General features: G+C 54.4%; 3 protein-coding genes across 5 annotated transcripts; 1 reads left to right on the top strand and 2 right to left on the bottom strand.

The window, feature by feature from the left end:
• The first annotated feature begins 129 nt into the window (after nt 1-129).
• Nucleotides 130-8,325, top strand: EGLN2 (egl-9 family hypoxia inducible factor 2). 2 transcript variants are annotated; one of them, XM_006214998.4, is made up of 6 exons: nt 130-232; nt 1,255-2,315; nt 6,458-6,577; nt 7,001-7,137; nt 7,360-7,427; nt 7,684-8,325. In XM_006214998.4, exons 2-6 carry the CDS (start codon nt 1,491-1,493, stop codon nt 7,737-7,739), a joined length of 1,206 nt encoding a protein of 401 aa, XP_006215060.1. In that variant the 5' UTR covers nt 130-232; nt 1,255-1,490; the 3' UTR covers nt 7,740-8,325. The 2 variants fall into 2 exon arrangements, with proteins under 2 accessions (XP_006215060.1, XP_072823115.1); XM_072967014.1 differs by lacking the exon at nt 130-232 and adding an exon at nt 449-694.
• A 1,112-nt stretch (nt 8,326-9,437) lies between these two features.
• On the bottom strand, nt 9,438-12,609 carry LOC140697995 (cytochrome P450 2B10-like). Its single transcript, XM_072966400.1, has 5 exons — nt 12,570-12,609; nt 11,591-11,845; nt 10,243-10,392; nt 9,908-10,083; nt 9,438-9,632 (listed from the first exon to the last, which is right to left on the bottom strand). Exons 1-5 carry the CDS (start codon nt 12,607-12,609, stop codon nt 9,438-9,440), a joined length of 816 nt encoding a protein of 271 aa, XP_072822501.1.
• Nucleotides 12,610-14,948: 2,339 nt separating this feature from the next.
• Nucleotides 14,949-26,465, bottom strand: LOC102541268 (cytochrome P450 2F5). Of its 2 annotated transcripts, none has more exons than XM_072967013.1 (10): nt 26,353-26,465; nt 24,725-24,906; nt 24,467-24,629; nt 21,505-21,654; nt 19,228-19,388; nt 18,657-18,833; nt 18,117-18,258; nt 17,131-17,318; nt 16,404-16,545; nt 14,949-15,432 (listed from the first exon to the last, which is right to left on the bottom strand). In XM_072967013.1, exons 2-10 carry the CDS (start codon nt 24,893-24,895, stop codon nt 15,251-15,253), a joined length of 1,476 nt encoding a protein of 491 aa, XP_072823114.1. In that variant the 5' UTR covers nt 24,896-24,906; nt 26,353-26,465; the 3' UTR covers nt 14,949-15,250. The 2 variants fall into 2 exon arrangements, with proteins under 2 accessions (XP_072823114.1, XP_006215059.1); XM_006214997.4 differs by lacking the exon at nt 26,353-26,465 and adding an exon at nt 26,150-26,243.
• Between the last annotated feature and the right edge of the window lie 249 nt (nt 26,466-26,714).

Here is a 26,714-nt window from a genome sequence, read left to right as displayed (position 1 = left end):
GTAACCGGCCCACTTCCCCTTTCCCGAGGATGGGGGTCTTCTGAACTTCCTCGCCCCGCCCCGTGTGGCCCGTGCCTGCGCACGCACCTCCTTCTCCGCCCGGGCGCGATCACGTGCCCACCGGGCGAGGCGGGGGCGGAGCGTCGCGGGTGGTGGGGGCGGGGTATGGCGCGCTGTGCGGCGCAGGGCGGCTGGCACAAACGGCGGCGCCGGGGCCGTAGGAAAAAGCTCGGTAAGGAGAGCGCGGAGAAGGAAGAGAGAGGGGAAGGAGAAGGCGTTCCAGTCGGGGCGCCGGTGGGAGCCGAGTGGGGGGCGGTCGGGGCACGCCTTGGTGGAGCGTGGAGACCCTGGGGAGGGTGGGGGTGGGGCGTGGGGGAGGGAACGCGCGCCGGGCACGTTGAGCGCCGGCCGTTGGGGGGGGTTGGGGTGGGAGCGAGGAGCTCGCGGCGGGCGGAGGGGGATGGGAGGGGTGGTGGCATGGGGTCCAGGCGGTCCCTAGGCCCTACCTCTGTCGCCTGCTGCGCCCTGAGGGGTCCCAAGGCCCGCACGGAAGGGACTTGGGAGGGGAGCGCTTTTTACCCTAGTCCTGTCCCCAAAGCGTGAACCCTCCTCCACCCTTCCCTCTGTCGCTGTGGACCCTGCTCCCACGGCTCCCTTCCGTCTCTCTCTGTCTCAGGACCTCCCTTCCGTCTGGGTGTGTGTCAGCCCCCAACAAGCTTCCTCCTGTTGGGCCTAGGTCGACCCCTCCACCCCGTTCTGTCCGGCTGTCTCAGACCCGCCCTCCCAGCTTCTCTCTGGTGTGTTTTTCTCTGGGTTCCCCAGTTTCCACTGCCTGTGGATCCCCACATTCTCTGTGTCTTCCAGGCAGATCCCCACCCCCTCCTCCCCGTCTGTTTGTTTCTAACTCTCCTACTCCCCCCTTCGCCATCGTTTTCTACTTAAGGTTCTCTCTCCTGGAGGTCTGTGAGTCTGTGTCTGTCCGAAGATGCTCTATTCCGCAGCCCCCACTGCAGCCCTCTGTCTCTGGGTCATCTACCCAGCCTCCTCCAGCTGCCCCCCTCATTGACCCTTGTCTGTCAGTGATTTCTCCCAAATTCCCAGAGTTTTCTTCCCCACGTGGCCTCAGGTTTTGGGGTCTTTGTAACTGTGTATCTTCCTCTCTACTGCCCTTAGCACTCCGTACCCCTTCCCCCAACCTACCTGCCTGTAGCTCTTCTCACATTCCTTTCTCTCTCTCTCTCTCTCTCTCTCCAGCCACCTTGACAGGTCCCTTGTCAAGTCCCTAGGGACAGCAGAGGACTTGGGGACCAGCAAACACCCCTAGGGCACGGGAAAAGCCTCTGCCACCTGCCCTGCCTCACCCTGCCGCACGCCAGGCCCAGCCGCCCCAGCCCCCGGCTGCATCAAGTGGAGAAGGAGGAGGTGGAGGAGGGTGGCACCATGGGCCTGGGCCGTGCCCTCCATGCCCGGGAGATGAAGACATTGCTACCATGGACAGCCCGTGCCAGCCACAGCCCCTGAGTCAGGCTCTCTCTCAGTTGCCGGGTTCAGTGACAGAGCCCTTGGAGCCTAGCCGGGCCAGGATGGGGGTGGAGAGTTATCTGCCCTGTCCCCTGCTGTCCTACCACTGTCCAGGAGCGCCTGGTGAGGCCTCGGCGGGGAGTGGGACCCCCAGAGCCACAGTTACTTCCACCACAGCCAGCCCCCTGCCAGAGGGCTTTGGTGGGCAGGATGGCGGGGAGCTGCGGCCATTGCAGAGTGAGGGTGCTGCGGCGCTGGTCACCAAGGAGTGCCAGCGACTGGCAGCCCAGGGCGCCCGGCCTGAGGCTCCCAAACGGAAATGGGCAGAGGATGGTGGGGATGCCCCTGCACCCAGCAAGCGGCCCTGGGCCAGGCAGGAGAACCAAGAGGCGGAGGCAGAAGGGGAGGGCTGCAGCAGTGGCAATGGTGAGGGCAGCGCTGGGCTGAGGGAGGAGGTGCTGCCCTCTGCTCCTGAGCGCCTGGCCCTGGACTATATTGTGCCCTGCATGCGGTACTATGGCATCTGCGTCAAGGACAACTTTCTGGGGGCGGCACTGGGCAGCCGCGTGCTGGCGGAGGTGGAGGCCCTGAAGCGGGGAGGGCGCCTGCGTGATGGGCAGCTAGTGAGCCAGCGGGCTATCCCGCCACGCAGCATCCGTGGGGACCAGATTGCCTGGGTGGAAGGCCATGAGCCGGGCTGCCGAAGCATCGGTGCCCTCATGGCCCATGTGGATGCTGTAATCCGCCACTGTGCTGGGAGGCTGGGCAGCTACGTCATCAACGGGCGCACCAAGGTGAGGCTGCAGGGACCTGGTGTGGGGGTGTCGGGGGTGGGGTAGGGGGCTGCCCAGCACTTGTTTGTTGGGTGCTTGGTCTCTTGAGCACCAGTGGGTTCGGAGACAGGCTTCTGAGGTCACAAAGGGGTTTAGGCAGCTCCAGTGGAGGGGGTGTTGGAGTTCAATGTGGGCTCTCATTCCCTGTGAGTCTTAATTTGTGCACCTGTAAACCATGGGTTTGACCTGTAGTCATAGTTGGTTCTTCACCTTGCCAGGAATCCTCTTGAAGAACCTGAGAAGACGTGCTGACATTCATGGCTCCACACCTGTGCATGGGTCATGGTGTAGTTCCCAGCTCCCTGATGTCTGTGCATGGGTCCTAGACCAAGGGTGGTCAGTTTAGACAGGCACATGTTTCTGCCTCCGTCTGTCCATCTGCACCTGTCTGTCCTTGTCTTCATTCTCCCTTGTTTCCTTATCTTTTGATCCATACCTGTCTTTTCCATCCTATCCACTATCTGTCTCTGGACTGTCCATTCTGTCTCCCAGGCAGGAGAACCAGGAGGTGAAGGGTGGCCATGGGGAGGCGGATGCCAGGCAGCGGGAGGAGGCACTGGTGCTGAGCTGCATTGTTCACTGTATGCCATACTCTGGCATTTGCATTAAGGACAGCTTCTTGGGGGTGGCCGTGTGCTAGCCCAGGTGAAAGTCACGTCTTCATCTTTCTTGACCCTCCCTGCCCTAGTTCTTGCCCTCCATCTTTCCTTTTCTGCCTATCCCTTCATCCTTGTCTGTTTCTGATCTGTTTCCTTGACTCTCTGCCTTTGTGTTTCTTCTTGGCCCGTTTGTCTTGCTTTAGAGTAGTGTTATTAATCTCTTTTTGGAACCTGGGTTTTTTTTTTGAAAATCTGCCAAAAACTACAGACCTTCTCTTAAGAAAAATGCTCATTTGATCGGTGTTCTTGGGCAGTCATCAGGACCTTCTGGGTCTCCAGCAGCCCATTCGAGAACCTGGGATCAGGAGCCCTACACAAGACAATAGTCCATAGGGCCTTTTTGGTCTGCTGAAATGTTAATTCTTTTCGTGTAGGGTGTAGGCCCTGGCCTTAAGTCCAAGGTTTGGTGATTTTTGGACAAGACCCTGTAGGGAGTGCCCACCGCACAGCACCAGTGATGCCTGGCTGACGGCACAGACTGTGTTCTGCCCTGCGGGCATGAGGCTGTGCTGCTGCTGTCCCCTCCCTCCTTCCTCTCCCTCAGATCCCATCTCGGGTGCTGCCTCTGTGCAGCTTCTGTCTCAGGCTGAAGCTGGCTCAGAGACCAGGGCTCCCCCGGGGCCGAGGCCAGTATCCTCCCCACCCCAGTTGGAACTTGTCCTACTTCCTTCTGCCTCCTGTTACTTGATAGCTGGAGAGCCAGGGGCAGGAGAGAGCAGTGAGAATCTCTCTGGCCACAAGGTGCTCAGCACCTTCTCCCCAGGGTCACCAATCCTCACAGGAGGGAGATGGAGGGGAGACCACAAGATTGGCCCAGGGCAGGATACTTCTCTGAGCCTCTCTTGGCTCATCCACAGGATTGGAAAACCAGGTTAAGTCCCCAGCTAGTCTGTGGCCATTTTAAGAGGGGAGAGGAGGGAGCAGATCTCTTTAGCTTTGGTGCCTCTGATGTGGCTGGGAATGGGCCCTGGAGGGAGGGGGTGGGGGTTGGGACTTTTTTAGCCCTGGGAGGTAGGAACAAGCCTGGCTGGACTGAGAAGGGAGAGGAGGAGCCAACCCAGTCACTGGAGTTCCTCTCAGACCCTCCCCTGCCCCAGTGAGACAGCAACTTCAGGCTTCCCCACCTTTACAGGGCAACATATGGGCTTCCTCCCCAGGCTCTGGAGTAAGACAGTGTGGGGTGCTGAGGTGGGGGACCACGGTGGTGGTGGTGGCACGGATTCCCCATGTGGCTGCGGCCCGTAACAACCTGCCTCTGGGTCTTCCCTGGATGCAGCTTATGTGTTCTGCCTTTGCTCCTCCCCTTAGTTCCTCTGCTTAGTCGACCTGCAGGTGGGAGGGAATTGACTCCCACTGGCATCAACGACCACCATATGGGACCCCAGGAGGCCCTTTTAAAAGCAGTTTGGAGGTGGGGTCTGCTGTCATTGGCTCAGTCCTGAGATTCTGACTTGGGGGTATGCTTGTGCACATGCTTTGTGGGGCTCTTGGCACGTTGATCCTCGTGGCCCTTTCCCTGGGATGAGAGGGTGAGGAGCAAGTTTCCATGTCACTCTCCTTGTCCCTTTCCCTTGTGAGGGCAGGAGATACAGATGCTTCTCTGGGACCAGAGAATGCACACATCACCCCTGCCACACACACACACACACAGATGAGTGTAACAGGTCTTTAAAGGGCCTGTTTCTGTGCCCTTTACAGGTACAAGTCCCATTCCGTGCCAGACTACAGAGGGTGTCCCTGCCTGCATGGTGGGAGACCCTGGAAGGGTGCCCAGGGCAGGATGGAAGGGAGGCCCGGAGACCTAGAGGTGCGCTTTCAGTCAGGAGCCCCGGGCACTAGGGAGACAGACCTGGCCCTAGGGGCCAGTACTAGGTAAACAAGTACCTGTACTGATTTTGCACTGAGAGGGGTGGAATGGGAACTAAGCCCAGGTGCCTTCTGCTAGAGTACTCAAGGTGCTCCTTGACCCAAGACCTGAATAACAAGGGGGATGTTCCAAGCAGGTGCAGAGGCCGTGGGGATCAGCTTGGCTTAGTCAGACAAGAGCCAGAGGGCTGCGAGGCTGGAGATGGAGATGAGGCCACTGGCCTTGGAGGCTGTGGTCAGGAATTTATTCTGGGATGCATTGAGGAACTGAAGGGATGTGAGCAGTGGCAAGCTGGAGTAAAGGGTCTCTGGCTGCTGTGTGGGGGAAGTGGCTGTGACACTGGACCCCCTTGCCCCACCCCATCGTGCAGAACCAGCAGAATCTCTGCTTGGATTCTAACTGGGGAGGTCTTCCCCATCCCTAATCAGTGACTCATTGATTACCTCCCTCCATGTCCCCCCCCCACAGCTGTGTTCTTTCCTCCCAGTGAAGCAGTTTCTCAGAGCACTGACCCATCTGCAGGGAGTGAGCAGTGGAAAAAAGGTTCTCCTTTGGAACCTGGGGGACAGGTTCTTGCTGTCATCTTGCTGTCAGAACTGTGGCTCTCTACTAGGTGGCCATACCAAGTGGCAGCCCTTCTGGCCTCTTTCCCAGGGCAGGTGCTATGGGAGACCAGGTGCACATGTTTAATGTAGAGCCATTTTCCCTTTTTGCTGGGGGTGAGCCCTGGGGAATAATAAGTGGGGAGGAGGCTGAGATGTTGAGTCAACCTGGCCTGCCATGGGGTGCCTGGCAAGCTTCCTGTTTGGCAGCACATGCCGATCTGTTTGAGAGTGTTTATCTTGGGGCTGTCTTAAGTGGCTGTGGCCCACAGGTGTAGCAGCTTTAGTGAGGAGCAGTGGCCAGCAGAGTCCCTCCTGGCATCAGTGTGGGATGGGGTGGATTAAGACAGATGGTCCCTAGCTGGGGAGGAGGTGGGGGTCTTCATGCCAGTGCTCCCCTGTTTGCCTCATCAGCCCTCCCAGTAGCTAGGGGCAGAGGGTCATTTCAGCCCCTGCTCTGGCTTTCCATCACATGTCAGGCACTGTGCGGGGTGCTCTTCCAGGCATTTATCTCGTTCGTGACCTGTGAAATGGTGGTTAGCTCCATTTCACGGATGAGGAAACCGAGACAGGGAAGTTAAGTCACCTGTTCAACATGACAGCTCATATGGCAGCTCTGAGACTTGAACCCAGGAGTCAGGTCTGTAGGAACACCTGGGCCCTTTTCCTCACACCACATCTTTGAAAAACCAAACTCTTAGTTACTCATTGAGCCGCATGTTGGTGCCAGACTCCAGGTATGGATGGAGGGGTGTGTGTGTGCGTGCTGTGTAGTGGGCTGTTGAGGCTCAGGAGCTGAGGTTTCTGGCAGACGGGGGGTTGGCTGAAAAAGAAAATCTGAGCACTGGAACCGTTGAAGCCCAGAACACTTGAGGAGTCAGGGAGAAATGAGGGGTGAGAAAGAAGGTAATGGCTGCTTTGCCAAACGTCCCTGACTGCTAGCCTCAGTAAACCCACCTCCATCCTCTCTGCCAGGCCATGGTGGCGTGTTACCCAGGCAACGGGCTGGGGTACGTGAGACATGTGGACAACCCCCATGGCGATGGGCGCTGCATCACCTGTATCTATTACCTGAACCAGAACTGGGACGTCAAGGTAGGGTGTTGGGGGTGAGGTGGCATGCATCGGCTTGGTTTTCCACTCCTAGCTCCGCTTCTAGCATTGTCCTGTTCCTCTTCTCAACCCATTCTGGGCTGTGTAGTCTGCCTGATGGCTTTTCTTAGGAAGTGGCACCTCTCTCTCCAGCTCACTGATGGCAGCTCCCCCTCTTTGGGGAATGGTGCTGTCCGCCCAGCCCCCAGCCTAATAAACACTTCCCCCACCCCATTTCCTGTTTTTGGTAGCTTCCTGCAGATCTCCATGGTGATGCAGACTCTGGGCTGTCATTCATTTTAAGAGCCTGAATGGCGGGGAGGGGGTAATGTGTGTGGCTGCTATGCCCCCTGATGGGTTCCTGGGGGCCGGCAGTGCAAGGCCGGACTGGCCAGCCTCCTGCCTCATCCTCTGGCCTGCCCTCAGGTGCATGGTGGCCTGCTGCAGATATTCCCTGAGGGCCGGCCCGTGGTAGCCAACATCGAGCCACTCTTTGACCGCCTGCTCATTTTCTGGTCGGATCGGCGGAACCCTCATGAGGTGAAGCCAGCCTATGCCACCAGGTATGATCCATACTTTTGGGGATATGCCCAGGTACTCGCGCTGTGCCAGCAAAGTCTTGTCAGATCCCTGGAGTGATTAGGAAGTAATGAAATGCTGAGAAGGGGCCTAGGTGGTAACAGAACCAGGCTCAGAAGGTGGACTCTAGTGTCACTATGGATCTGGTGGCTGGAGTTAAAGAAGAATGATCTCTAATCGCCCTCTGGGGCTGCTCTGGTCCCCAGGTACGCCATCACTGTCTGGTATTTTGATGCCAAGGAGCGAGCAGCAGCCAAAGACAAGTATCAGCTAGGTACCTCCTTCCCAAATGGCATCCCCCTTCCTTAAGTCCTCCCTAGTCCACGTACCTCACTAAGCCTCAGGCCACCTCATCAGTCTCTCACTGAGTCCTGCCACTCATTTTCCCCCATCTTTGACCACTCTCCTGGTATCCCCAGCATGAGTCCCATCTCTTCTGCTCCTTTCCCCATATTCCCAGGTTTCCTTGGCCTTTTTGTTCCTTCCCGGATGACTCACCATCACCATCTTCTGTCCCCTGTCACCCCCAGCATCAGGACAGAAAGGTGTCCAAGTACCTGTATCACAGCCGACCACGCCTACCTAGTGGCCAGCCCCAGAGCTGCATGGACAGACAGCTTGCTGTGACTTCGAGAGAGCCTTGGCCTGGTGCTTCCTGGCCAGCAGCCCACCAGTCTCAGTGCCTGCTCCTTCCCCGCCACTGCCGCTGCTTCTGACTTTGCCTCTGTCCTGCCTGGTGTGGAGGGCTCCGTCCATCACTGAGGACCAAGGAGGAGAGACTTCTTCTGCCCTGGGTTGGGGGCTGGGGTTATGACCTGGGCAGGGGCCAGTGTTGGGGGCTACCATTACTGGATTTGGGGGCTTGTGTCCTGCTCTGTCTGGTCGTGCCCCTCTCAGGTTTGGAGAGCTGGAAGGAGGCATTGCCACCTCCCACCAGGATGCAGGATTTGGGGTTGGGGTGAGTCATGGCCTCTTGCTGGCAAAGGTTTGTGGGGGGAGTATCCCCGAGCCCCCCACTCTTCCAGCCTGGAATGTGAAGTGACTCCCCAACCCCTTTGGCCGTGGCACCTTTTGGACTTGGCTGCCGCTGCTTGGGCAGAATCAAAGGTGCTGGGAGGAGCATGGGTGTGAAAGTCCTGTCAGCCAAGAAATAAAAGTTTACCTCAGCTGCACACATATGCCTCTGGCTCCCTCTGGGTAAGGAGAAGCCTCTATTTGCAATTCAGAGCCTTTATTGACCAAAGGGGTTAAGGAGCTCTGAGAGCCAGTGAGCAGAGAGTGGCTGAGCCTGACCTCAGTGGGCCACACGGCAGAGCTGGAAGGCTGGGGAGACATTGCCCAGGCCAGTGCACTGTGGGTGAGGTCGATGTTGGTGGGGGGCTCCCCAGAGGTTGCAGGCAGAACCGCTGTAGAATGAAGGTGAGGAAGGTCTCCAATAGGGCCAGGCCTGCACCCAGGCACGTCCACTTTCCTAGGGATGCACATGTGAGATGAGAAACCCCTGTGCCCCAAGGATCATCCAGACTGGTCCCCTCCCTGCCCAGCCGATACCTGGGGCAAAGGGCATGAAGGCATTGTTGCTCTGGAACTAGCACTCGTTCAGGAAGTTGGTGGGGTTGAAGCATTCTGGGTCCTTGAATTGGGTGGGGTCCCAGTGCACAGACAGAAGTAGAGGAATCACAAAGATGCCTTGGGGTGATATGCAATGGTTACCCTAAAACTTGGCAAGCAACTGCCTTCCACTCATCTAAAACCCCATTTTAGAAGCTCTTGGCAAAGCAAGCCGCCTTTCTTGGTCCCAGGGCTATGTGAATGCTGTGAATGCTCATGCCTGCTCATCTTCATTAATAGGCCCTCCCCTGTCCCTGCGCAGACCCCCGGGTTTCAGTGGGCACCTTGGGCAGAAAGTGGCCACGCAGGTGGATATTGCGGGTGAGGAAGTGTGGCAGCTCCAGCGGCAGCACACTGATGAAGCACTGGATCTCGTGCGGCACGGCGTTGGTGTAAGGCAGGCGGTGGCCGTCCTCCAGGTGTGGGGCACGTATCCGAATTACTGCGGCATCCAGATCGGCCTGCACTTTGACTGGAGCTGGCAGAGTGTGAACTGAGCATGCCCCAGCCCCCAGCCATCCCCAAACCCTGGCGCCTTCATCCATGACTCTCCAGCTCCCAGACCTGCCACCTCTGGATACTTGAGCAGAATGGGGAGCCCATAACGCAGATTGGTGCTTGTGGCCTCAGTGCTGCCAAAGAGGTTGTGTGTCTTTATCACCAACGTCTCCTCCTAGAAGTGGCTCTCCGGGTCCTGTTCCTGTGGGCAGAGGAGATAGGTGCTGCGCTTGTCAGGCTTCTGCTGGTGGGCAGCAGGGATAGAGTTTAGGGCAGCATGACCCTTCACCTTATCCACCTGATCCAGGAAACAGTCGATGAAATCGAGAGTCACCCCAGGCTGCTGCCTCTGCCGGTGCCGTTGGATTTGCTGAGAGATGAAAACCCGAAGGTCCGTGAAGTTTCGGAAGATTCGGTGGTGCAGGCCGGGAGCCAGTCCAGGAGGGAGGGGAAAATGTACATCGAGGGGGATAGGGGGTCAGTACGACATTGAACAATACTACTAGTTTACCCATGGGAAGACTGGACCAGAATTTTGATGTTGTATGTTCCAGAATTCAAAGATTCTAAAACTGTCCCATTCTAATGATCCAATGTAGGTCCGTGGACTAGGGATTTGGCAGATTTGGCATACGAGGGAGATACTGGTGCCGACGCTCTCATCTCGCCCCGTCTGGAGCTTATGACGTGGAAGGTGTCATTGAAGAGGTCCAGGAGCTTCAGGAATTCCAGATCCTCGTAGCCATAGCGGTTCCCAAAGACCACGGAACAGATAACAGACATGGCATTATCTAGTAGTCGTCGGGGGTCGAACGGGGCTCCTGGGAGTGGGAACGAGAGGAGGTGGTATGCTGTGGCTCCGCCCCTACCTAGCTCTTGGGCTTACTGGCTTCTTTCCACCCAAACGCTTTCCTTCTGCCCTTTCTTGTCCAAGGGCCACACCCACAACAGGTCCCTCTCCTTTTCTGACCAGGCCTCACCAATGGTGGCTTGAAATTCGCCAAGCAGACAAGCCGCCTCTTCCTGAACACGCTCCTTGATGGTCCGCATTTCCAGACCGAACCCCTTAAGTGCTCCAAGTGCAAAATTGCGCAGGGTTTGCCACCGCTGCCCGTTGGAACAGTAGATGCCTGGGGGTGGGACAGAGAAGGGGATGGGCCGGGGAGTTAGCCCTGACCCAACCTGAAAGCATCTCCAGTAGTGGAGACGACTTCCCACAACCTTTCGTTCTGCTTCTTTTCCAGGCCTCTTGGTTGCCACCCCAGCCTTCTCGGCCCTGTACACACATTGGCCCCACCTCTGCTGGTCCCGATCCCTGACAATTGCTTGCTCTCCTTGACTTGGACTTTTAGACTTTTCACTTCTATTGGCTGCATGAAGGAGCAGCCCCTCCGCCCCCCGCCCTTTCGACCCCTACACTGTAGCTGCACCTCGACCTCTCCTTGCAGTCTGTCCTCATTAGCCTTGACTCTGTTAGGCCCCGCCCCATTTTTTCCGTCCCACTCTTGATCGCCCAAACTGGATGGTCCAGGCCCGCACTTCCGCTGCCAGGGCTTCACGGTTTCCGTGTGTGAAGCTTTCGAAGACTGCCATGGCCTAGCAGCTGGAGAAGGCATCAGCTTGCAGTACTAATGCGTCTCGCAGCGCTGCGTATCCGCACTGCACCACAGCCCAGCCACACTGTGAACACTGGGCCCCAGTGGCCAGAGAGCTACACGGAGCCGGTGCTCAGCGGGTCCCGTTCTGGACTCCTGACCCCTCCTCCATCGAGACCCCAGAGCCTGGCCCGCAGCTTCTTCCTCCTGCAGACCCAGCAGTCCAGACTCCCACTCCACCCTGTCTTCTCTCACGATCTGTAAGTCCCGGTCCCCAGCTCCCAGCACTCTAAGAACTAGGTGTCCTGGACCACAATACCTCCCTGCCTTGAACCAGAACAGATCTCTCTGCTATCCTTCCCCTGGGATCAGACCATCCTCCCCAAGGCTCCTCCTCCCTCAGGATCCAGAAATGGGGTGGGGGGGTGGGGGGGTCACAGCACGGCTCCATCATGAACCAGGAGCTCAGGCCCACAGCCCCTTTTCCCGCCAGATCTGACTCCCACCCCAGTCTCCTCGTCTGTCACAACCAGGTGTCCTGCACCAAGGTTTTCCACTCCAAGTCTCCCTTCCTGGATCACAGGACTCCAGGTCCTTCAATCTCTCTCAGGACTCACAGGGTCTGAGCCCTCAGCTCTGTCTTTAGAGCTGGTTCAGAGAACCAGGAGTTCCAGCCCCCAGCCCCATCTCCACAAATCCAGAATTCTGTCTCCCCACCCACTGTCAGGGCTACCTCCATGAGTGCACGGTCCAGGCGTCCAGACTCCAGCTGCAGTAAGCTCCCCAGAAGCGGAAGTGGTGTGGGCCCAGGGGGTAGGGCCCTCTGTGCCTGAGTTCCCCAGGCACCCCAGTTCTACCTGACTAGTGCCAGTAGCAAGACCAGCAACAGCAGCGCTGTGACGCCAGTAATCATCATGCCTTTGATCCTCGATGAGTCCCTTTACCTTTATTTGATTCCCTTTGGGTCTTGGGTGGAGCAGGGCAGACACTAGGAGTGGGAGGGATGAGCGCCTGCGGGATGCTCACTCTGTAATTCTCCAACCCAAAGTCTCCACCCTGCCCGCAGCCCTAATTGCTGCACTTGCCTCCTCCTGGCCTTTTCTTTGTGCCTGCCTCAGCCTGTCCTGTTTGGCAGTCTTAAATGCACTAGCATTTTCATGTCAGCACCCCTGGTCGACAGGTGCACTCTCCTGAACCCCTGAACCCCATCGTATTTGGCCTGTAGGTGTGCATTTCAGAATCCCCTGGCCACCTCTGGGCCTGTGACCCCTGAATGCTCTACCCTGTACTTCTGATTCCTAAATGCACTTCTGACTTCTAATACAATTCTTGTAACACTCCTGGTGATGCATCCATTAGCCTGGCACTCCTGTGCCCTGTACCTGTGATACCTGAGGACTCACCCCTGAGCCCTTGTCACTTCTATGCCCATTGCTCTTGGAACCCTGTATGCTGTACTTGTCTCCCAGATGCTCAACTCAAGTCCCCTAGCCCCCTGGTACCCATCAGACTGGCATTTCCATATCTATCCTATGACTCTTGGGTGCCTTCCCACAGTTAGACCCCTTGTATCTCCATACTTATGCCCTGCCCTGAACTCTTGCCATCTCTGTTGCCAATGCTCTAGCTCCCAGATGCCCCAAATGTCCTCTACCCATGCTGCTACTCCTCCTGGTCTCCATTTCCCCAGGCCCCTCAGTGTTCACCCTGACCTGAGGCCAGGCCACCATGGCAGACAAACTTGGTACTCATTCCGGCCATCTCTGGGGATGTGGGCTGGAGGGGGCAGATCTAGGCCTGGATGGGCCAGCGGTGGGGGATGTGGCTGAGTCAATACTTGGAACAGACAGTTCAGGAATGCGGCCCACCCTCCCGCCCACCCTGGCTTGCCGGATCCAGCCTTCCGCCAGGTGCCTGGCGCCTGGCCCAGACCTGGGGAGACGGGGGCGGGGGGGGGGGTCTGTGCAAAGCCTGGGACTGGGCTGGTCTCTGGGAAACCCTCAATTTCCCTGTTTTCTCTGTTCATGTCTCTTCCCATTTCTCTCTCTCTCCGTTTTACTCTCGGTGTTTGCCTCTGTTCCTATTTGTTTTCTCTCTTTTCAATGTCTGTTTCTCTCTCCCAGTACCTCTTCCAGTTTGTCTTTACCTTCATCTCCCTCTGTCTCTGTTGCCGCCTCTCCCTGTCTGTTTGTGTAGCACGTATGCCTGCCTATCAGCCTTCCTCTGTCCAGGAACCCAATGCCTGGCAGGGGTTGCAGGGCAAGGCGCTGCTCAGAGGCACTGACTCCGCAGACAGCAGGGGTGCAGTGGGGCGCAGCAAGCATGCTCTCACGGGCCCCAGCCCTCCCTAGCCCATCCCAGGCTTTCTGATAGATCCTCTTTCTTAGGCTCTCTTCAAGAGCAGGCATTTTGTCTTGCTCACTTATGCATCCTCAGCACCTAAAATAGTGCTCAGCACATAGCGGGAGCTCAGTAAATGTCTGTGGAATGAATACACGACTTTCTTCTGTCTCTGCTTCTCTCTGTCTCTAAGTCGGACTCTGTTTTCCTAAGACTCTCCCTTTCCTGAATCCTTCTGACTGTCTCCCTGCCTGCCTGTCTCTGCTTCATCTCTTGAGGCTTCTGTCTCTCTAGTTCTCTTTCTTTCCTCTCATCTCTCTGTCTCTCTTCATCTCTGTGCCTCTCTCAATTTCTATCTTGTCTTTAGCATCTCTTTATCTTCCTTCTCTTGGGGCATCTCTGTCTCTCCCTTTTTCTCAGTCCCTCTCTTTCTCCTCATCTGTCTCTCTGACTCCCAGTCTTTGGTTTCCGGGACCTCTCTCTATGTATCTCTTTGTCTCTTCCTGCCTCTCTCCATCTCTGTCTGTCTCTTTTTCAGTATCTCCATGTGTTTCTCTTTGCCATCTCTCTGTCTTTCTTTCTCAGGACCTCTGAGTCTCTCCTGTCCTCCCTTCCCCTCTGCATTCCTGCCTGGGCCCTAGGGCAGACTCTGTGCTTCGCCTGTGGTGGGAACAGCGTGGGGATTAGGGAGCCGTCACCCCATATGGGGACTGCCTATAAGCCTCACTCCAGCTGGCCCCATACTCAGCAGAGAATGTCCCAGCTTCTGGATGAACTTGGGGGGACTCCACCCAGGGGAGGGCCTCCTAGGCCACCTCTGCCCAGGGCTAGGGGCCAGCCTCATTCTGTCCGACTCCGACTCAATGAAGCTTAAGATGCCTGCTCCTAGAGAAAAGCTACTGTCAGCAAGATGTCAGCTTGTCAAATGCAGTCCCAGGCTGCAAGGCCCCATGCCTGGGACTATTATCCCCACCCCAAAGGGAGGGAATTGCAAGACAAAGGAATAGTCAAATGAGAGCAGTGAGAAATGGGGGAGAGATTCAGTCTCCTGGTGCCTCATTTTCCCATTCATTGCCCTTCCTGTCTGTCTTTTTCTGATCATTTTTGTTTCTTTCCTTGTCTCTATCATTTGCTCTGTTTGCCTCCCCAGTTCTCAGTCTTAGTATCTCTCTGCTTTCCTCCGAGTCTTTGACTCTTGAGATTGACAAGAGCATCGTTGGAAGCAGATGATCTGCGTTCGGAACCCAGCTCTGCCTGTTTCTGGCTATGTGGTCCTGGGCAAGTCACTTCATCTCTCTGAACCTCAGTTTGTTCATCTGTAAAAATGTATAATCACAGTGCTTTGTCTAGGGAGATTTAAATGAGGCATTCAGAACAGTTCGTGAATAGGAAGCACTTTGTAAGTGTTAGTAATTGTTATTTCTCAGGCTCTGTGTCTGCTTATTTCTGCGAGGCTCTCACTTTCTCCCTGCTTAACCTTCCATCCTTGTACAGGGCCCTGGATCGTATCTTCCGCATCTCTCTAGGCTGCTGTGTTTTTCTCAGCCTTGGCTTCTCTGCCTCTCTGTCTTCATTCAGGCCTCAGAGTCTTTACCTTCCAGTCTGTCTCCAGGAAACAATTTCAGCTGCCCTGAGGGTGAGGGTCGAACTCGGCACAGCCAGGTGCCTCCCCTCTCTGTAGCCAGACCTTCCTTCTCCCCATCCCAGGGGACTGTCTTCCTCCCTTTAATTCAGCCAAGGCAGCTTTGAATCTATTATAAAGATAATTTACTGGGAAATGATACAAAAAGCCCCCCAAAAGGAGTGCAATATAGAATGAGTTCTGTGGGTAAAACAGGGCATCAGCTTCCTCTTCCCCGCGGCTTTCTCTACCTCTAGGGGCGCAGACCCAGTAAAGACAGGAATGATGGGGGATGGGCATGTGGCATGCGCAACGTGAGGGGAAGCAAGTGTGACGGCGAGAGGATGGGGCACAGTGGAACGAGAAGACTGAGGGAACAAGCCCTCTGTGCGGGCCTCATTTCTCCCAGGCGAATCTGGAAAGGATGCGGCGTCAGCGCGCGCGCAGGCGCAGCTGGAAAGGCCGCGGCAAATTGCCGAGACCCGAGCTGATCGGGGTCAGGTCGATGTCCTCGGGCGCCCCCAGCGGCTGCAGAGAGAAGTTCTGCAGGATGGCAGTGAAGTAGAGGAAGAGCTCCATGCGCGCCAGCGACTCACCCAGGCACAGCCGACGTCCTGCAGGGTGAAAGGGTGGGGAGGAGCGAGGAGATAAGATGGGGTGAGGGGCTCTTCCAACTTTTAGAGGAAAACGTATGAAGCCGACTGTTGGGGACATGACAGACCCACCCATCTAAAGGTCTGGGAAAGACAGTTTAAGTAATTCGTGGACCTGCTACAAATGCAAATGCATGGGTTTGAATCTCAGTTCTGCCACTACTAGCTTTGCGATCTTGGTCAAGCCACAGTTTCTGGGTAGGTATCTGAAATGGGAATGATAATAGTGCCTCATTAGGTTGTCGTGAATGGCAAAGGCAGCTGAAGCAGTGAGAATATAATGCTCATGTCAGTTTTAGTAGGTGGTAGCACTGCTCTGAGCACCAAACTGCTATTAATTAATCTAATCCTCATAACAACGCCAAGAGAAGGGCGCTTTTATGATCTCCAGTTTATAGATGTAAAAATCGAGGTACACAGAGGTGAAGGAACACAGCCAAGACCACACAGCTAGAAGCTCACAACGCTGGGGTCTGGCTGCAAAGTCTAGCTCTTAGCCATCACTCTGATAGTCCTCAGAGGCAGTACCGGACACACAGTAGGCAATACGATAAGTTACCTATTATTACCCACCCCCACCCCCTTTTCTAATACTGAGTTAAGCAGGAAAGGTTTTTTTTTTTTTTCCAGAAGGGTAAAGACCAAAGCCAAGAAAAACTAGAACCACTTCAACTGCACCACCCAGTGGAGAGACTGACAGTGACCACATCCAAGTTAAATTATCATCCTGTCTCCCTGCCTCGCTCCTCAAGGATTTCAGTCATTATCCGCCTGTAGGAGCAGAGCTGGGAAGGAGAATGAATGTCTTTGCACATCCAAACCTGAGGTTGGGGTGGGATGAAGAAGCAAGGTTTGGGGAGTGAGATTAGGACTGGGGAATGTAAGTGGAATACCAGGCCAGAAAGACTGATTCTTGTCCCCACTGCTCTCACCTGCTGAGAAGGGCATGAAGGCAGGGCTCTTCTTGAAGGACTGACTGGCATCCAGAAAATGCTCAGGGTTGAATTCCTGAGGCGTCAGAAATTGGCTGGGGTCGTAGTGGACTGTATTAAGGAGGGTGATGATATCCGTGCCCTATGTAGGTGGGGAGGCAGAATTAGTGGTGTAGAAGGGCTAGGAGGTTCCCAAACTAGGATTTCCATGCCATAGGGCTGGGAGTCCTGGGGACTTGATAAGGGGTGGTGAAGCATAGGACTCCACCAGGGATCCAGGAAATGTATGTGGGTGTCTAGGATTCCCAGTGATGGGTACTGGAAGCTGTTTTGTTGGGTCGGAGGCAGGATGCTGGATACCCTCCTTTAGGAACAGATTTGGGGGTTCTGGGGAGGGGGTGAGGTCTCTGAGAACAGTGTTCAGGCTCAGAGGATCCCCAGAATGAAGTCTCAGACCCTGAGGATTTGGGAGAGGGGTCCTAGGATGAGGACCTGTCATAGAGAGGGGGTCTGCTCCAGGTTCAGAACAGGGTCCTGGAAAGGGGCTGAGGTTCTGGATTTAAGGGCTTCATGTCTGTTGCTAGGGCTTGGGATGCCAGTTGCTAAGGTCCAGGGGGCTGATTGCTAGGCCTGGAATCTTCCTTGCTAGAGCCGCCGATGCCCATTATAAGAGCTTGGGATGCATCTTCCTAAGGTTCCAGTGTCATTTGCCAGGTGTCCAGCGAACCTTGGGTAGCAAGAAGCCTCGAAAGGCCGTGTCCCGAATCACCCGGTGCGGCAAGCTCATGGGAATGACATCTGCGAAACGCTGCACCTCATGGATCACCGCATCTGTATAGGGCATGGCCGGTCGGTCCTCCAGCGCTGGCAGCCGCTCGCGACCCACCACGCGGTCGATCTCCTCCTGGACGCGGGCTGGAAATGGAGAGGGGAGCATTGTTGAGGGTATCAGCAGGCTCGACTGTGTTAAGAAGAGGTGTGTGCGTGCGTGTGGAAGGAGTCCAGTCGGCACTTTCCAGTGGGGGACCGCTGCAGGGGTGTATGTGAAGGTTAGCCAGAGCTTCGGAGGGAAGGGTTGGGTTCAGAAATATAGGAGAAGGCGAAAGTTTAGTTTATGCCAGGGATCCTAAGGGCGGGGTTGTGCGGGCGGGGCTTTGGGACTGCCTTGAGTCCAGGTCCCTGATGAAATTGCAACGAGATTTTTAAGGCCTAGGCCCACAGAAGGATGGATGGAGTGAGTGGGCTGTGCGGGAGAGCTGAGAAATCGGGGGTGGGGCAGGCAGCAAAGATCCTGTCGGTGTCTATACTGTGTCCTGGAGGCCAGGGTTCCAGGCAGGAATAATGACCCAGAGGCGGGATTTGGGGAGGCGGGGTTGCAGACAATGCCGTGCCAGAGGGTCAGACTGTGTGGGAGGGGATGGGTTCAGGGGCAGGTCCAGTGGCTGAGGCTCTTGGCGGGATTTCCGAGCTGTGTGGACGAAGTCTGGGTCGAGGTAGGCTGTGTGCGGACCTTGGGAACTACGTGGGTGTGGTCGGCCTCCGGTGGGTTTGCAGGTTTGGCTGTGGGATCCAGGCACAAGCTGGAGGCTTTGACTTAAGGCGTATTGGGCGGGAGCTCATTGTGAGCGGGGCTTAGAGGCAGGCGGGGCGGCTGTGCTCCACCGCGCTGGGTGGGGCGGGTCTCCCCACCCCGCAGGCTCCCGGCGCTCCCACCTTGCACTTTTGGGTACTTCAAGAGCACAAGGAAGGCGTGGCGCAGCGTGGTGCCCACGGTCTCGGTGCCGCCAAAGATCAGATTATGTGTGGTCATCAGTAGTGTGTCCATATGGAAGTGGCTTAGCGGGTCCTGCTTCTCCTGCGGGGGTTAAGGGGTGGGGATGTGAGCCAGGGCCGGGATATCCTGTGGGCTGCCGGCCTGTGCGACCCACTCCCCACAGACCTACACAACTGCTACTGGGTGCCAGTTCAGTCCCTCCTGTTTAACTTCCTTTCCTTGCGGGAGCTGGGGATCGCGCAAGGCACAAGGTAGGGAAAATAGCCTCAGGGCCCGCAAGGACCAGATCCTTAAGGATTTCTTAATGAATTGGCGGAAGCCCCAATGGCACCAGGCGCCAGCCTAGCAGAGCCAGGTGTTCCAGCCTCACTTTCCACCTGTGGGGAGATCAGAGCCAAAACCGCTCGGTTGGGGATCCTTGTTGGTTTGAGGCAGGATAGCAGGTCAGACCAGAGATGGTACGTCCAGGCAGGGCTTACCTGTGCTATCTTGGTAAGGAAGCAATCAATGAAGTCCCGGGGAGATTCTGGGTCGAGGGTGGCCTGATGGTCACGGACGCTGCGGGCAATGAGGTCCTTCATGCGCCCGAAGTTCTGGAAAAGGCATCGGTGCGGCCCGGGAAGCCAGTCCAGGAGGCTCGGAAAGATATTGTACAACTGGGGATGGAGCAGAGTCGGAGGGATTTGGAGGAGTAGGCAGGCTGTGTGTGTGTGTGTGTGTGTGTGTGTGTGTGTGTGTGTGTGTGTGTGTGTGTGTGTGTGTGTGTGTGTGTGTCTGTGCGCGCGCGCCCCAGCCAGGTCAGACAGGCAGGGCGGGGTCTTGAGGGGCATCTAGGTTCTGGAGAGGCGGAGCATGGGGCGGGGGAAGGCTACGTGCTGGTAGAGCCTCCGCGGAGTGGGCGGGGTCGTCTACCTCGGGGGCAGGATCAGACTGAAGTGGGGCGGGGCCAGGCAGGGCCAATCACAATTCCTTTCCTGCCCACTGTTTCCCCTATGTCCCTGGACTGTCTGGACTCCCAACGCTATCCCCCGTGTAACTAGGCCTCCTGACCTCTCCCCAGGGGCTGCTCATGATTTGGAAGTTCTCATTGATGAGGTGGATAATGTTGAGCAGACGCTCGTCCTCGTAGTCGAAGCGGCTGCCGAAGATCACAGAGCAGATAATGTTGGACACGGAGCGGCTCAGCACAAACGTGGGGTCGAAGGGCTCACCTGAGGGTGAGGGTGGGAATGGGTCGGGGGACGCGGCTAGGGAGACACAGTGTGTAACACACCAGACCCCATGCAGCGACAGCACTAGAGTTCACGACATCCAACCCAACCGTGACAACGTGACTTGCAGCACAGAACGGACGCTCCTCGCCACCTAACATGAAACATAACAACACTGCAAAAGTATCTGGCAACGCAACAGACAGCACAGAACCCACACCACCCTACAGCACATGGACAACAATGCCAAACAGTAGGACGGCTATTCCTGGCGACACAACCCACAACATACACAATACAATACCACCTATGCACAACATACAACACATTAGACGCAGTGCCTGATGATGCTGCATCCTCACCCAGCAATGACACACAGCAAAATACCTAACACCCAATGATCTGATAACCGAACAGATTACAGAAAATAATACAAAAACAACACATTCCGACAAGAATAGCACCGCCCAGAAAACTGGGTCTGGAGTTTGTTTGGTAGACATAGTTTGGATCATGGCTTGGTCTCTTAGTCTAGGTGTGACATGAGTGGACTGATTTCCCTTCTCTGAGCCTCAGTTTTATCATCTGTAAAATGGGCTTGAGGATAGTCTTCTCTTCATGGGACTGTTATAAGGAGTCAGCGAGTGGGTGGCTGGGAAGTGATTAGCTAAGGGCTTTACCTATCATGAACTTGTTACAAACCAAGGTGGTGTGGTAGGCTGAATAATGCCCCCTGACAAAGATGTCCATGTCCAATTTCCAAGCACCTGTGCATATGTGATTAAAGCTCCTGAGATGGAAAGATTATTCTGGATTATCTGAGTGGGCCCAATGTAATTACAAGGGCCCTTGTAAAGAAGAGTCTGAGTAAGAAAAGCTGATGATGGGAGGCAACGTTGGGGAAGGGACTGGAGGAAGCTGTGTTGCTGGCTTTGAAGATGAAGGAAGGGGCCATGAACTGAGGAACGTAGGTAGCCTCTAGAGGCTAGAAAAGGCAAGGGATCCGATTCTCCCCTAGAGCCTCCAGAAAGCCGACCAGTCCCACTGACCCAGTTTAGATTTTGCATCTCCAGAACTATAGGAGAGTAAATTTGTCTTAAGTCACTAAATTTGTGGCAATTTGCTGCAGCAGCAACAGGAAGTATACAGGCAGTTATTAACCTTTGGCTTAACATCACATCATGTAATCCCTGCAGCATCACCTGCCACTCCTCCTGCACCCCTGCCCCCAAAGCCAGCAAGATTTGGAGATCAGGATAGAGGGCTGTTTATCTATCTCTGCCTCAATTTATTCTCCTGTAAATTATGGCTTATAATAGTACCTACTTCTTAGGTTTGGGTGATATCTCAAGGAGGTAATATACACGAAGTTCTTGGAACAATGCTGGCATATGGTAAGCACCATCTAACTGCTGGTTATTTTATTAACTTTTTTTTTCATGATTGACAGTTTGACTGGGTTTATATCCCAGCTCTGCCACTTCCTGGCCACATGACAACCTTTCTGGGCCTCAGCTTCATCAACTGTAATAACTTCTAGGCTTGCTGGGAGGGTGCAACTTGTTAACACATGCAAAGAGCTCAGCCTAGTGCCTGGTATCCAATAAGCACTTGGTAAATGGACATTCATACATTGAGTATGGACTTGGGTGTTAGTGAAACAAGGGTTTAAATCTTGGCTCCTCTACTTACTAGCTTTGTTACTTCAAGCTAGTTACTTAACCACACTGTGCCCTGATTTTCTCATCTGCAAAATGGATTGTTCTGAGGCTTAAGGGCTTATGCATGAAAACGTGCTTAGCACAGGCCCCCCACCATGTGGTGAGTTCTCAAGAGCAGCATCATCATGTCATCCACCACATTTACACGAGCAGCATTCAGAATACCACCCAGACACAGCCCATCCAAGCAACCATAACATTCTGCCGTCCTTCAAGGAAACACAGCACCACATCTGAGTTTCCTTGGGGCGCCTCCAGGGGGCTCCTCTATTATCGTGGACTAAGTGAGAAGCCACCAGTTTTGAGTTCATACCCACGCTGTGGGATCTGACAGTCCTGACCACTAAGTAGGAAAGATGTGAATGAGGGATATGGCTGCATCCCGAGACTCCAACCTTCAGTTTTCCGAAGCTCTGCCAGCAGGAAGTTGCTTTCCTCCAGAATCCGCTCCTCAATGCTCCTCTTCCCCATCCCGAAGTTGCGCAGAATTTGAACAGAGAATCTCCTCAGGACCTTCCATCGGTCCCCATTGGAGAAGGCAATGCCTGGGGAGAAGAGGAGGGGCCAGATCAACCGATGACTTGTTCCCAAGACCATCGCTGTCTTGAGTCCCCTTCCCTGATGTTTGATAAGAGACAGACTGCAAGTTTGGAATCTTCCCCAAGCCCTTCCAAGAAGGTAAGCCCTTCTCGACCCTCCAGGCTGGATCAGGTGCCTCCTTTGTGCTTTTCTAGGGGCCTGGGCTTCCCTCACCACAGTCCTGATCACTCTGCTCCTGTTTCCGCCATCACAGACCTGACCACTCTGGCAATGGGCTGTCTCCTTCACTAAACAGTGAAGGCAGGGTAGGGGATCTGTCTTGGTCACCACTGTGTCCTGAGCATCATCCAGTGCAGGGCTTATCACACAGGAGGTGCTGGTGGTTGCTTATTGATTTGTGAGTGCACAAATGCGGGAGAGAGGCAAGAAAAATGAGCACTGAGACTCTGGCAACTCATCCAGGAGCGAGACAGACCTGGTTCTGGTGTGTGTGCAGTCGAACTGTAATCATTCTACATAATAAAACTGAAAAAGGAGGGAGAAAAAGACAGACCTGGTTCTGGTGTGTGTGCAGTCGAACTGTAATCATTCTACATAATAAAACTGAAAAAGGAGGGAGAAAAAGACAGACCTGGTTCTGGTGTGTGTGCAGTCGAACTGTAATCATTCTACGTAATAAAACTGAAAAAGGAGGGAGAAAAAGACAGACCTGGTCTCTTCTCTCCCTGGACTCACAGAGTCTTAGCACAGGCTGGTCCTTCTTCCAGAACACTCTTCCCCCCAAGTGCTCCTGACCGGTCACGTTCATCTTTTAGGTGTCAGCTTAGAGGCCCCTCCTCCCTCCAGAAAGCGTTTGCTGGCCCTTCCTCCCTGGCCGGCTCAGGTGTTTCCTCTGGGCTCCTATGGCTCCCCCGACTTTCCCCATCCTGACCACGCTGTGGTCACAGTCTGGTGAGTAAGTTGTGTCTCCCACTGCCCTGGGAGCTACAATAGGATATTGTTACAGATGTGTTCATCTCTGATTCCTCTGGAACTAGCAGAGAACTGGATGTAAGGAGGAAAAAGGTATAGTATGTTGCCCTTACAATGTATGCATTATCTCATCCACCTCTGGTCAAAACTTTCTCTGATGGTAGACTGAAGGTCAGAGAGGGGAGATCACTCACCCAAAGGTACCTGCTGTTAAGTGGCAGAACCCTGCTGTTACCCTCTGTGCTGCGTACTGAGTAATTAGATGGTAGCTATTTTTTAGTAACAGATGATGTATATATCCTGATGTTTTCTGTGTAAAAGTAGCAAGGTGAGTTTCTCAGCTGCCCTGTCTCCACCTCCTTGAATCCGATGTACCTGGACAGGTGAGGTCATAAGATTAAGCCCAGGGGACATGAAGGCAGAAAGTGTATTGAATACACCTAGGTGCTCTTTTTCACTTATTTTTAAATTAAAAAATATTTATTTATTATTATTTTTAAAATTATTATTATTTTTTAATGAAGGTAATGGGGATTGAACCCAGGATCTCGTGCATGTCTACCACTGAGCTATACCCATACCCCTCATTTTTTTTTTAACCAGAATGCTCTGACTCCAAATCATGGGCAGCTGGGACCCATCTAGTGAAGGGCAAGAGGGAACCCTAGAGATTCTTTAGGGGGAGAGGAATTGTCCAGGATGCGGTCTCCAGGACCCCCTTTTTAATCAAAACATCTCCCCCCTCTTCCTTCCTTCCTTCCTTCTTTCCTTCCTTCCTTCCATCCTTCCTTCCTTCCTTCATTCCTTCCTTCCTCTCTCTCCCTTTCTCTCTCCCCTTTCTCTCTCTCTCTTTCTCTCTCTTTCTTTCTTTCTTTCTTTGGCCTTGCCATATGACTTCCTCTGAATAAGAGATTTGTGTTAAAAAAAAAAAAAACTCCTACAAGACTAGGTGATTTCCAAGCATAAGGAGGACAGGGTCTCAAGATAGGAGAGGTTTGGAGTTGGTGATGTGAATTGCTGGATGGATGGGGATGAAGTTGGATGTGAAATGGGATGAAAATAGAAATGGGGCATGAGGGGAGATTATGGGATTGATGATAAATTGGGTTTGAGGTTGGTGATAGGGATGGAGTTAGGTAGAATAAGAAGGATTGGTAGATTGGGGTTGAGATGGAGCTTGGGGTTTGGTAGATGTGTGGTGGGATTGGTTTTGGTGGTGGGAGTGAAGTTAAGGTTGACAATGGGAACTGGGGACCGACAACCTCAGTAGGTGATTGGGGGTAGAAGATGGGGCTGGGGCTGGGGAGAAAAATGATGGTGGAGTTCAGTTTGACTAAAGGACTAGGATGGGCTTGATCATAGATTTTTAACATGGGGATTGGGAGAGGGTTAATGATGGGAATGAAGGTTGGAATGAGATATAGTCAGTGTTGCAGATAGAGATGGAGTTGAGGTTGAAATGGGGAATGTGGAGGTATGCTTGCTGGGGATTGGGTAGAAGTGGACAGTGTGAGCTGGGGCCAAATAATTTAGCCACTTAACTGAGACAGAAATTTGATGACGTGGTTAGGATGGAGATAGGGGTTGGGATGAGAGAGGGGCTGGAGTTAGATGGAGATAAAAATTGCATGGAAGTGTAATTCAAGATGGCGGTGGGATTTGGGGGTGGCAAAGGTGGGACAGACTTGACCTTAGACGAGTACTGCCTGGCTGCATCCCATCTGATGTCGTTGGTGAGATCAGAGGCCCTGAGTGTCACCAAAATTGGGAGGACAGTCTCCTACCCTTATCCTCTCCCTTACTGTGGAATGGGTTGGGGGTGGAGGAGATGAAGAGCAGGCTTACCATTGCCCTTAGTGAAGTTGAGAAAGACAGGGTAGTCGCCACGGCCACTAAACTCCTCCCCTTGGTCCACAAGGGCCTCCTTCACGGCTTGGTACCCGCTGAGGACCACCACCCGTCTGGGCCCCAGGTACACTGTATACACTGAGCCGTACTTCTTGCTCAGCTGAGGATAGGAAGACAGAAGTCACAGGGTCAGGGTGGGGCCTTGGGATCCCTCTCCCTTGTCCCTCCCCTTCACCCAGGCTTAGGCCTTTGCACCTTGGTGAGGGAGGTCAGCATGTCTTGGGAGCGAAGCTGCAGCAGGTTTCCCAGGAATGGGAGAGGTCTGGGGCCTGGAGGCAGCTGGCCTTTGCCCTTTGAGCTGATGGTCAGGAACAGATAGATGAGAGCCAGGAGCAGGAGCAAGATGGCTGTGCTCATACTGTCCATGGTGAAGGCAGCTGCAGGTGTTGGAAGTGGGCAAAAAGGGAGAAGGCAGGGCTGGGGAGAGTGGAATCCCTTCACTCCTCATCTCCTTCTGGAACTTGCCTTTCCCAGGAAATGGGGGCCGATGTAGAGAAGAAAGGAAGCAGAGAGAGGCAGAGATATGGAGAGGCCAGGGGATGCGGAGAAAGAGGAGGGGGGTGGGGAGGAGGGGAGAGAGAAAGGGCATGGAGACAGTCAGAAAACAGGCAGAGGTAGTCAGAATACAGAGAGACAGACAGAGATAGGGACAGAGACAGTTGGAGAAGGGCAGAAGGGAGATAAAGACAGAGACAGAGACTAACAGAGACAGAGAATTGCACATGGAGATAATGAGGACACAGAAAAGCAAAGTGAGACATCTAAATATCTATAAATACCTGCCTGTCACCTGTCTATCCATCTATCTATCCGTCCACCCATCCATCCAACCATCCATCCATCCATCCATCCATCCATCTATCTACCATCTTTCATGAGACTGACTCTCACACAGATACAGTGATAAAGAGAGATGGAGACACACAGGGACAGAGACAGACAAATCAGGATGCAGATAGAGAGCCAGACAGAGAATAATCACAGAAAGAGAGGCTGACAGAGACTAGAGAAAGGAGACAAAACTAGAGAGACCCAGAGCTAGAGAAAGAGAGGAGAGAGAGTTGGCGAGATCGAGATAGATACTCACTGAGAGACACAGAGATGGACACTGAAAGAGTGATAAAGTGTGTGGGGAGGGACAGACAGAGAGAGGAAGAGGCGAAGCCAGACACAGGGGTTGCGGGCGAAGACAGTGACAGAGATAGAAAAGAGAGCTACACAGAAAGGAGAGACATGGAGGAAGAGAGAGTCAGGGAGCAGACAGACAGGGAACGTTAGACAGAGCCAGGCAGAGACAAAGACCAAGAAGGACTGAGACGTAGGGAGGGCAGAAGCAGAAACAGACAGAAGAGTGTTCTGAACCCAGGGGTCACATTCCAGAGAGAAACGCCACCTGCTGGGTAAAGCGCCAGTACACGGTGCCCAGGAGCTCTGAAACACCTTGACAAGTGAAAGAACAGAGTCCCAGAGGGAACCCCAGAGAGACAGACCCAGAGACCCTGAGAACCTGCAGAGGAGATAACAAGAAAGGCCCCAACCCATCTCAGAGACAGGAGGTGGAGCCAGCGATCCCCTCTCTTGAAAGCCACCTCCTCCCTGTGACCAGCACCCTGCCTTTACCTGCTGAGCTGCAGGGGCAGCTGAGGTGGGTTCTGGAGCTGACTGGCTGGACTGGCAGTGGCTGCTGCCAGTGTGTGCCCAGGAGCTCTGAGTGTGCCTTGAGGGCAGGGGCTGCTCTTAAATCATCTCTGTCCACACCTCCCTGCCCCACTTTCTCCTAGTTCTCCCAGTGACTTTTAATCCCACCCATCTTCCTGCCTTACCTTGAGTGGGGCCAGGGCTCACAGCCAGATGGAATGATGCCTCTCTCCCAAGCTCTCCACCAGGTGTGTCTGTTTTTGGCTTCTGCACCAGAAACTAGCCATCATTACTCAACTCCTGGTCAGATGAGAAGGGCAGACTGCAAAAACCTGAAGCTGGATGAGGACTCCAGTTCCTGGGGTGGGGCTGGGGTGAGGGAGAGAGCCCCAGAAGTCAAGGGCCTGGGAGTGGAGGTGTGGGTGCCCCCACAGGTCCTTTGGTGTACACCATGGTTGTCGTTCCCATGGGGAGGGGGTGGGTGGTGGGTGGGGAAGAAGTGGCTGGAGATTCTGGGGAATTTGATACCCAAGGTCCCAGGCACATG

The sequence above is a fragment of the Vicugna pacos genome, chromosome 9 (genome assembly GCF_048564905.1).
Source record: "Vicugna pacos chromosome 9, VicPac4, whole genome shotgun sequence".
In the NCBI taxonomy this organism is placed as follows: Eukaryota; Metazoa; Chordata; class Mammalia; order Artiodactyla; family Camelidae; genus Vicugna; species Vicugna pacos.
Note: the sequence above shows the minus strand (reverse complement) of the source record. Positions and strands in the feature narration are given on the sequence as shown.

Bases quoted from the DNA above. Each gene is read 5' to 3' on its own strand.
- LOC102541268 (XM_072967013.1), bottom strand. From the start codon at position 24,895: ATGGACAGTATGAGCACAGCCATCTTGCTCCTGCTCCTGGCTCTCATC. The intron at 19,389-21,504 runs GTTGGAGTCTCG...CCTCACCCTCAG, and splicing joins AGAGCTTCGGAAAACTGAAG to GTGAGCCCTTCGACCCCACG. The intron at 18,259-18,656 runs GTAAGCCCTGCC...TAACCCCCGCAG, and splicing joins TCCTTACCAAGATAGCACAG to GAGAAGCAGGACCCGCTAAG.
- EGLN2 (XM_006214998.4), top strand. From the start codon at position 1,491: ATGGACAGCCCGTGCCAGCCACAGCCCCTGAGTCAGGCTCTCTCTCAG. The intron at 2,316-6,457 runs GTGAGGCTGCAG...CCTCTCTGCCAG, and splicing joins TCATCAACGGGCGCACCAAG to GCCATGGTGGCGTGTTACCC. The intron at 7,428-7,683 runs GTACCTCCTTCC...TGTCACCCCCAG, and splicing joins CAAAGACAAGTATCAGCTAG to CATCAGGACAGAAAGGTGTC.
- LOC140697995 (XM_072966400.1), bottom strand. From the start codon at position 12,609: ATGAGTACCAAGTTTGTCTGCCATGGTGGCCTGGCCTCAG. The intron at 10,084-10,242 runs GTGAGGCCTGGT...TCCCACTCCCAG, and splicing joins CGAATTTCAAGCCACCATTG to GAGCCCCGTTCGACCCCCGA. The intron at 9,633-9,907 runs GTATCTCCCTCG...TTCATCTCTCAG, and splicing joins AGATGAGAGCGTCGGCACCA to CAAATCCAACGGCACCGGCA.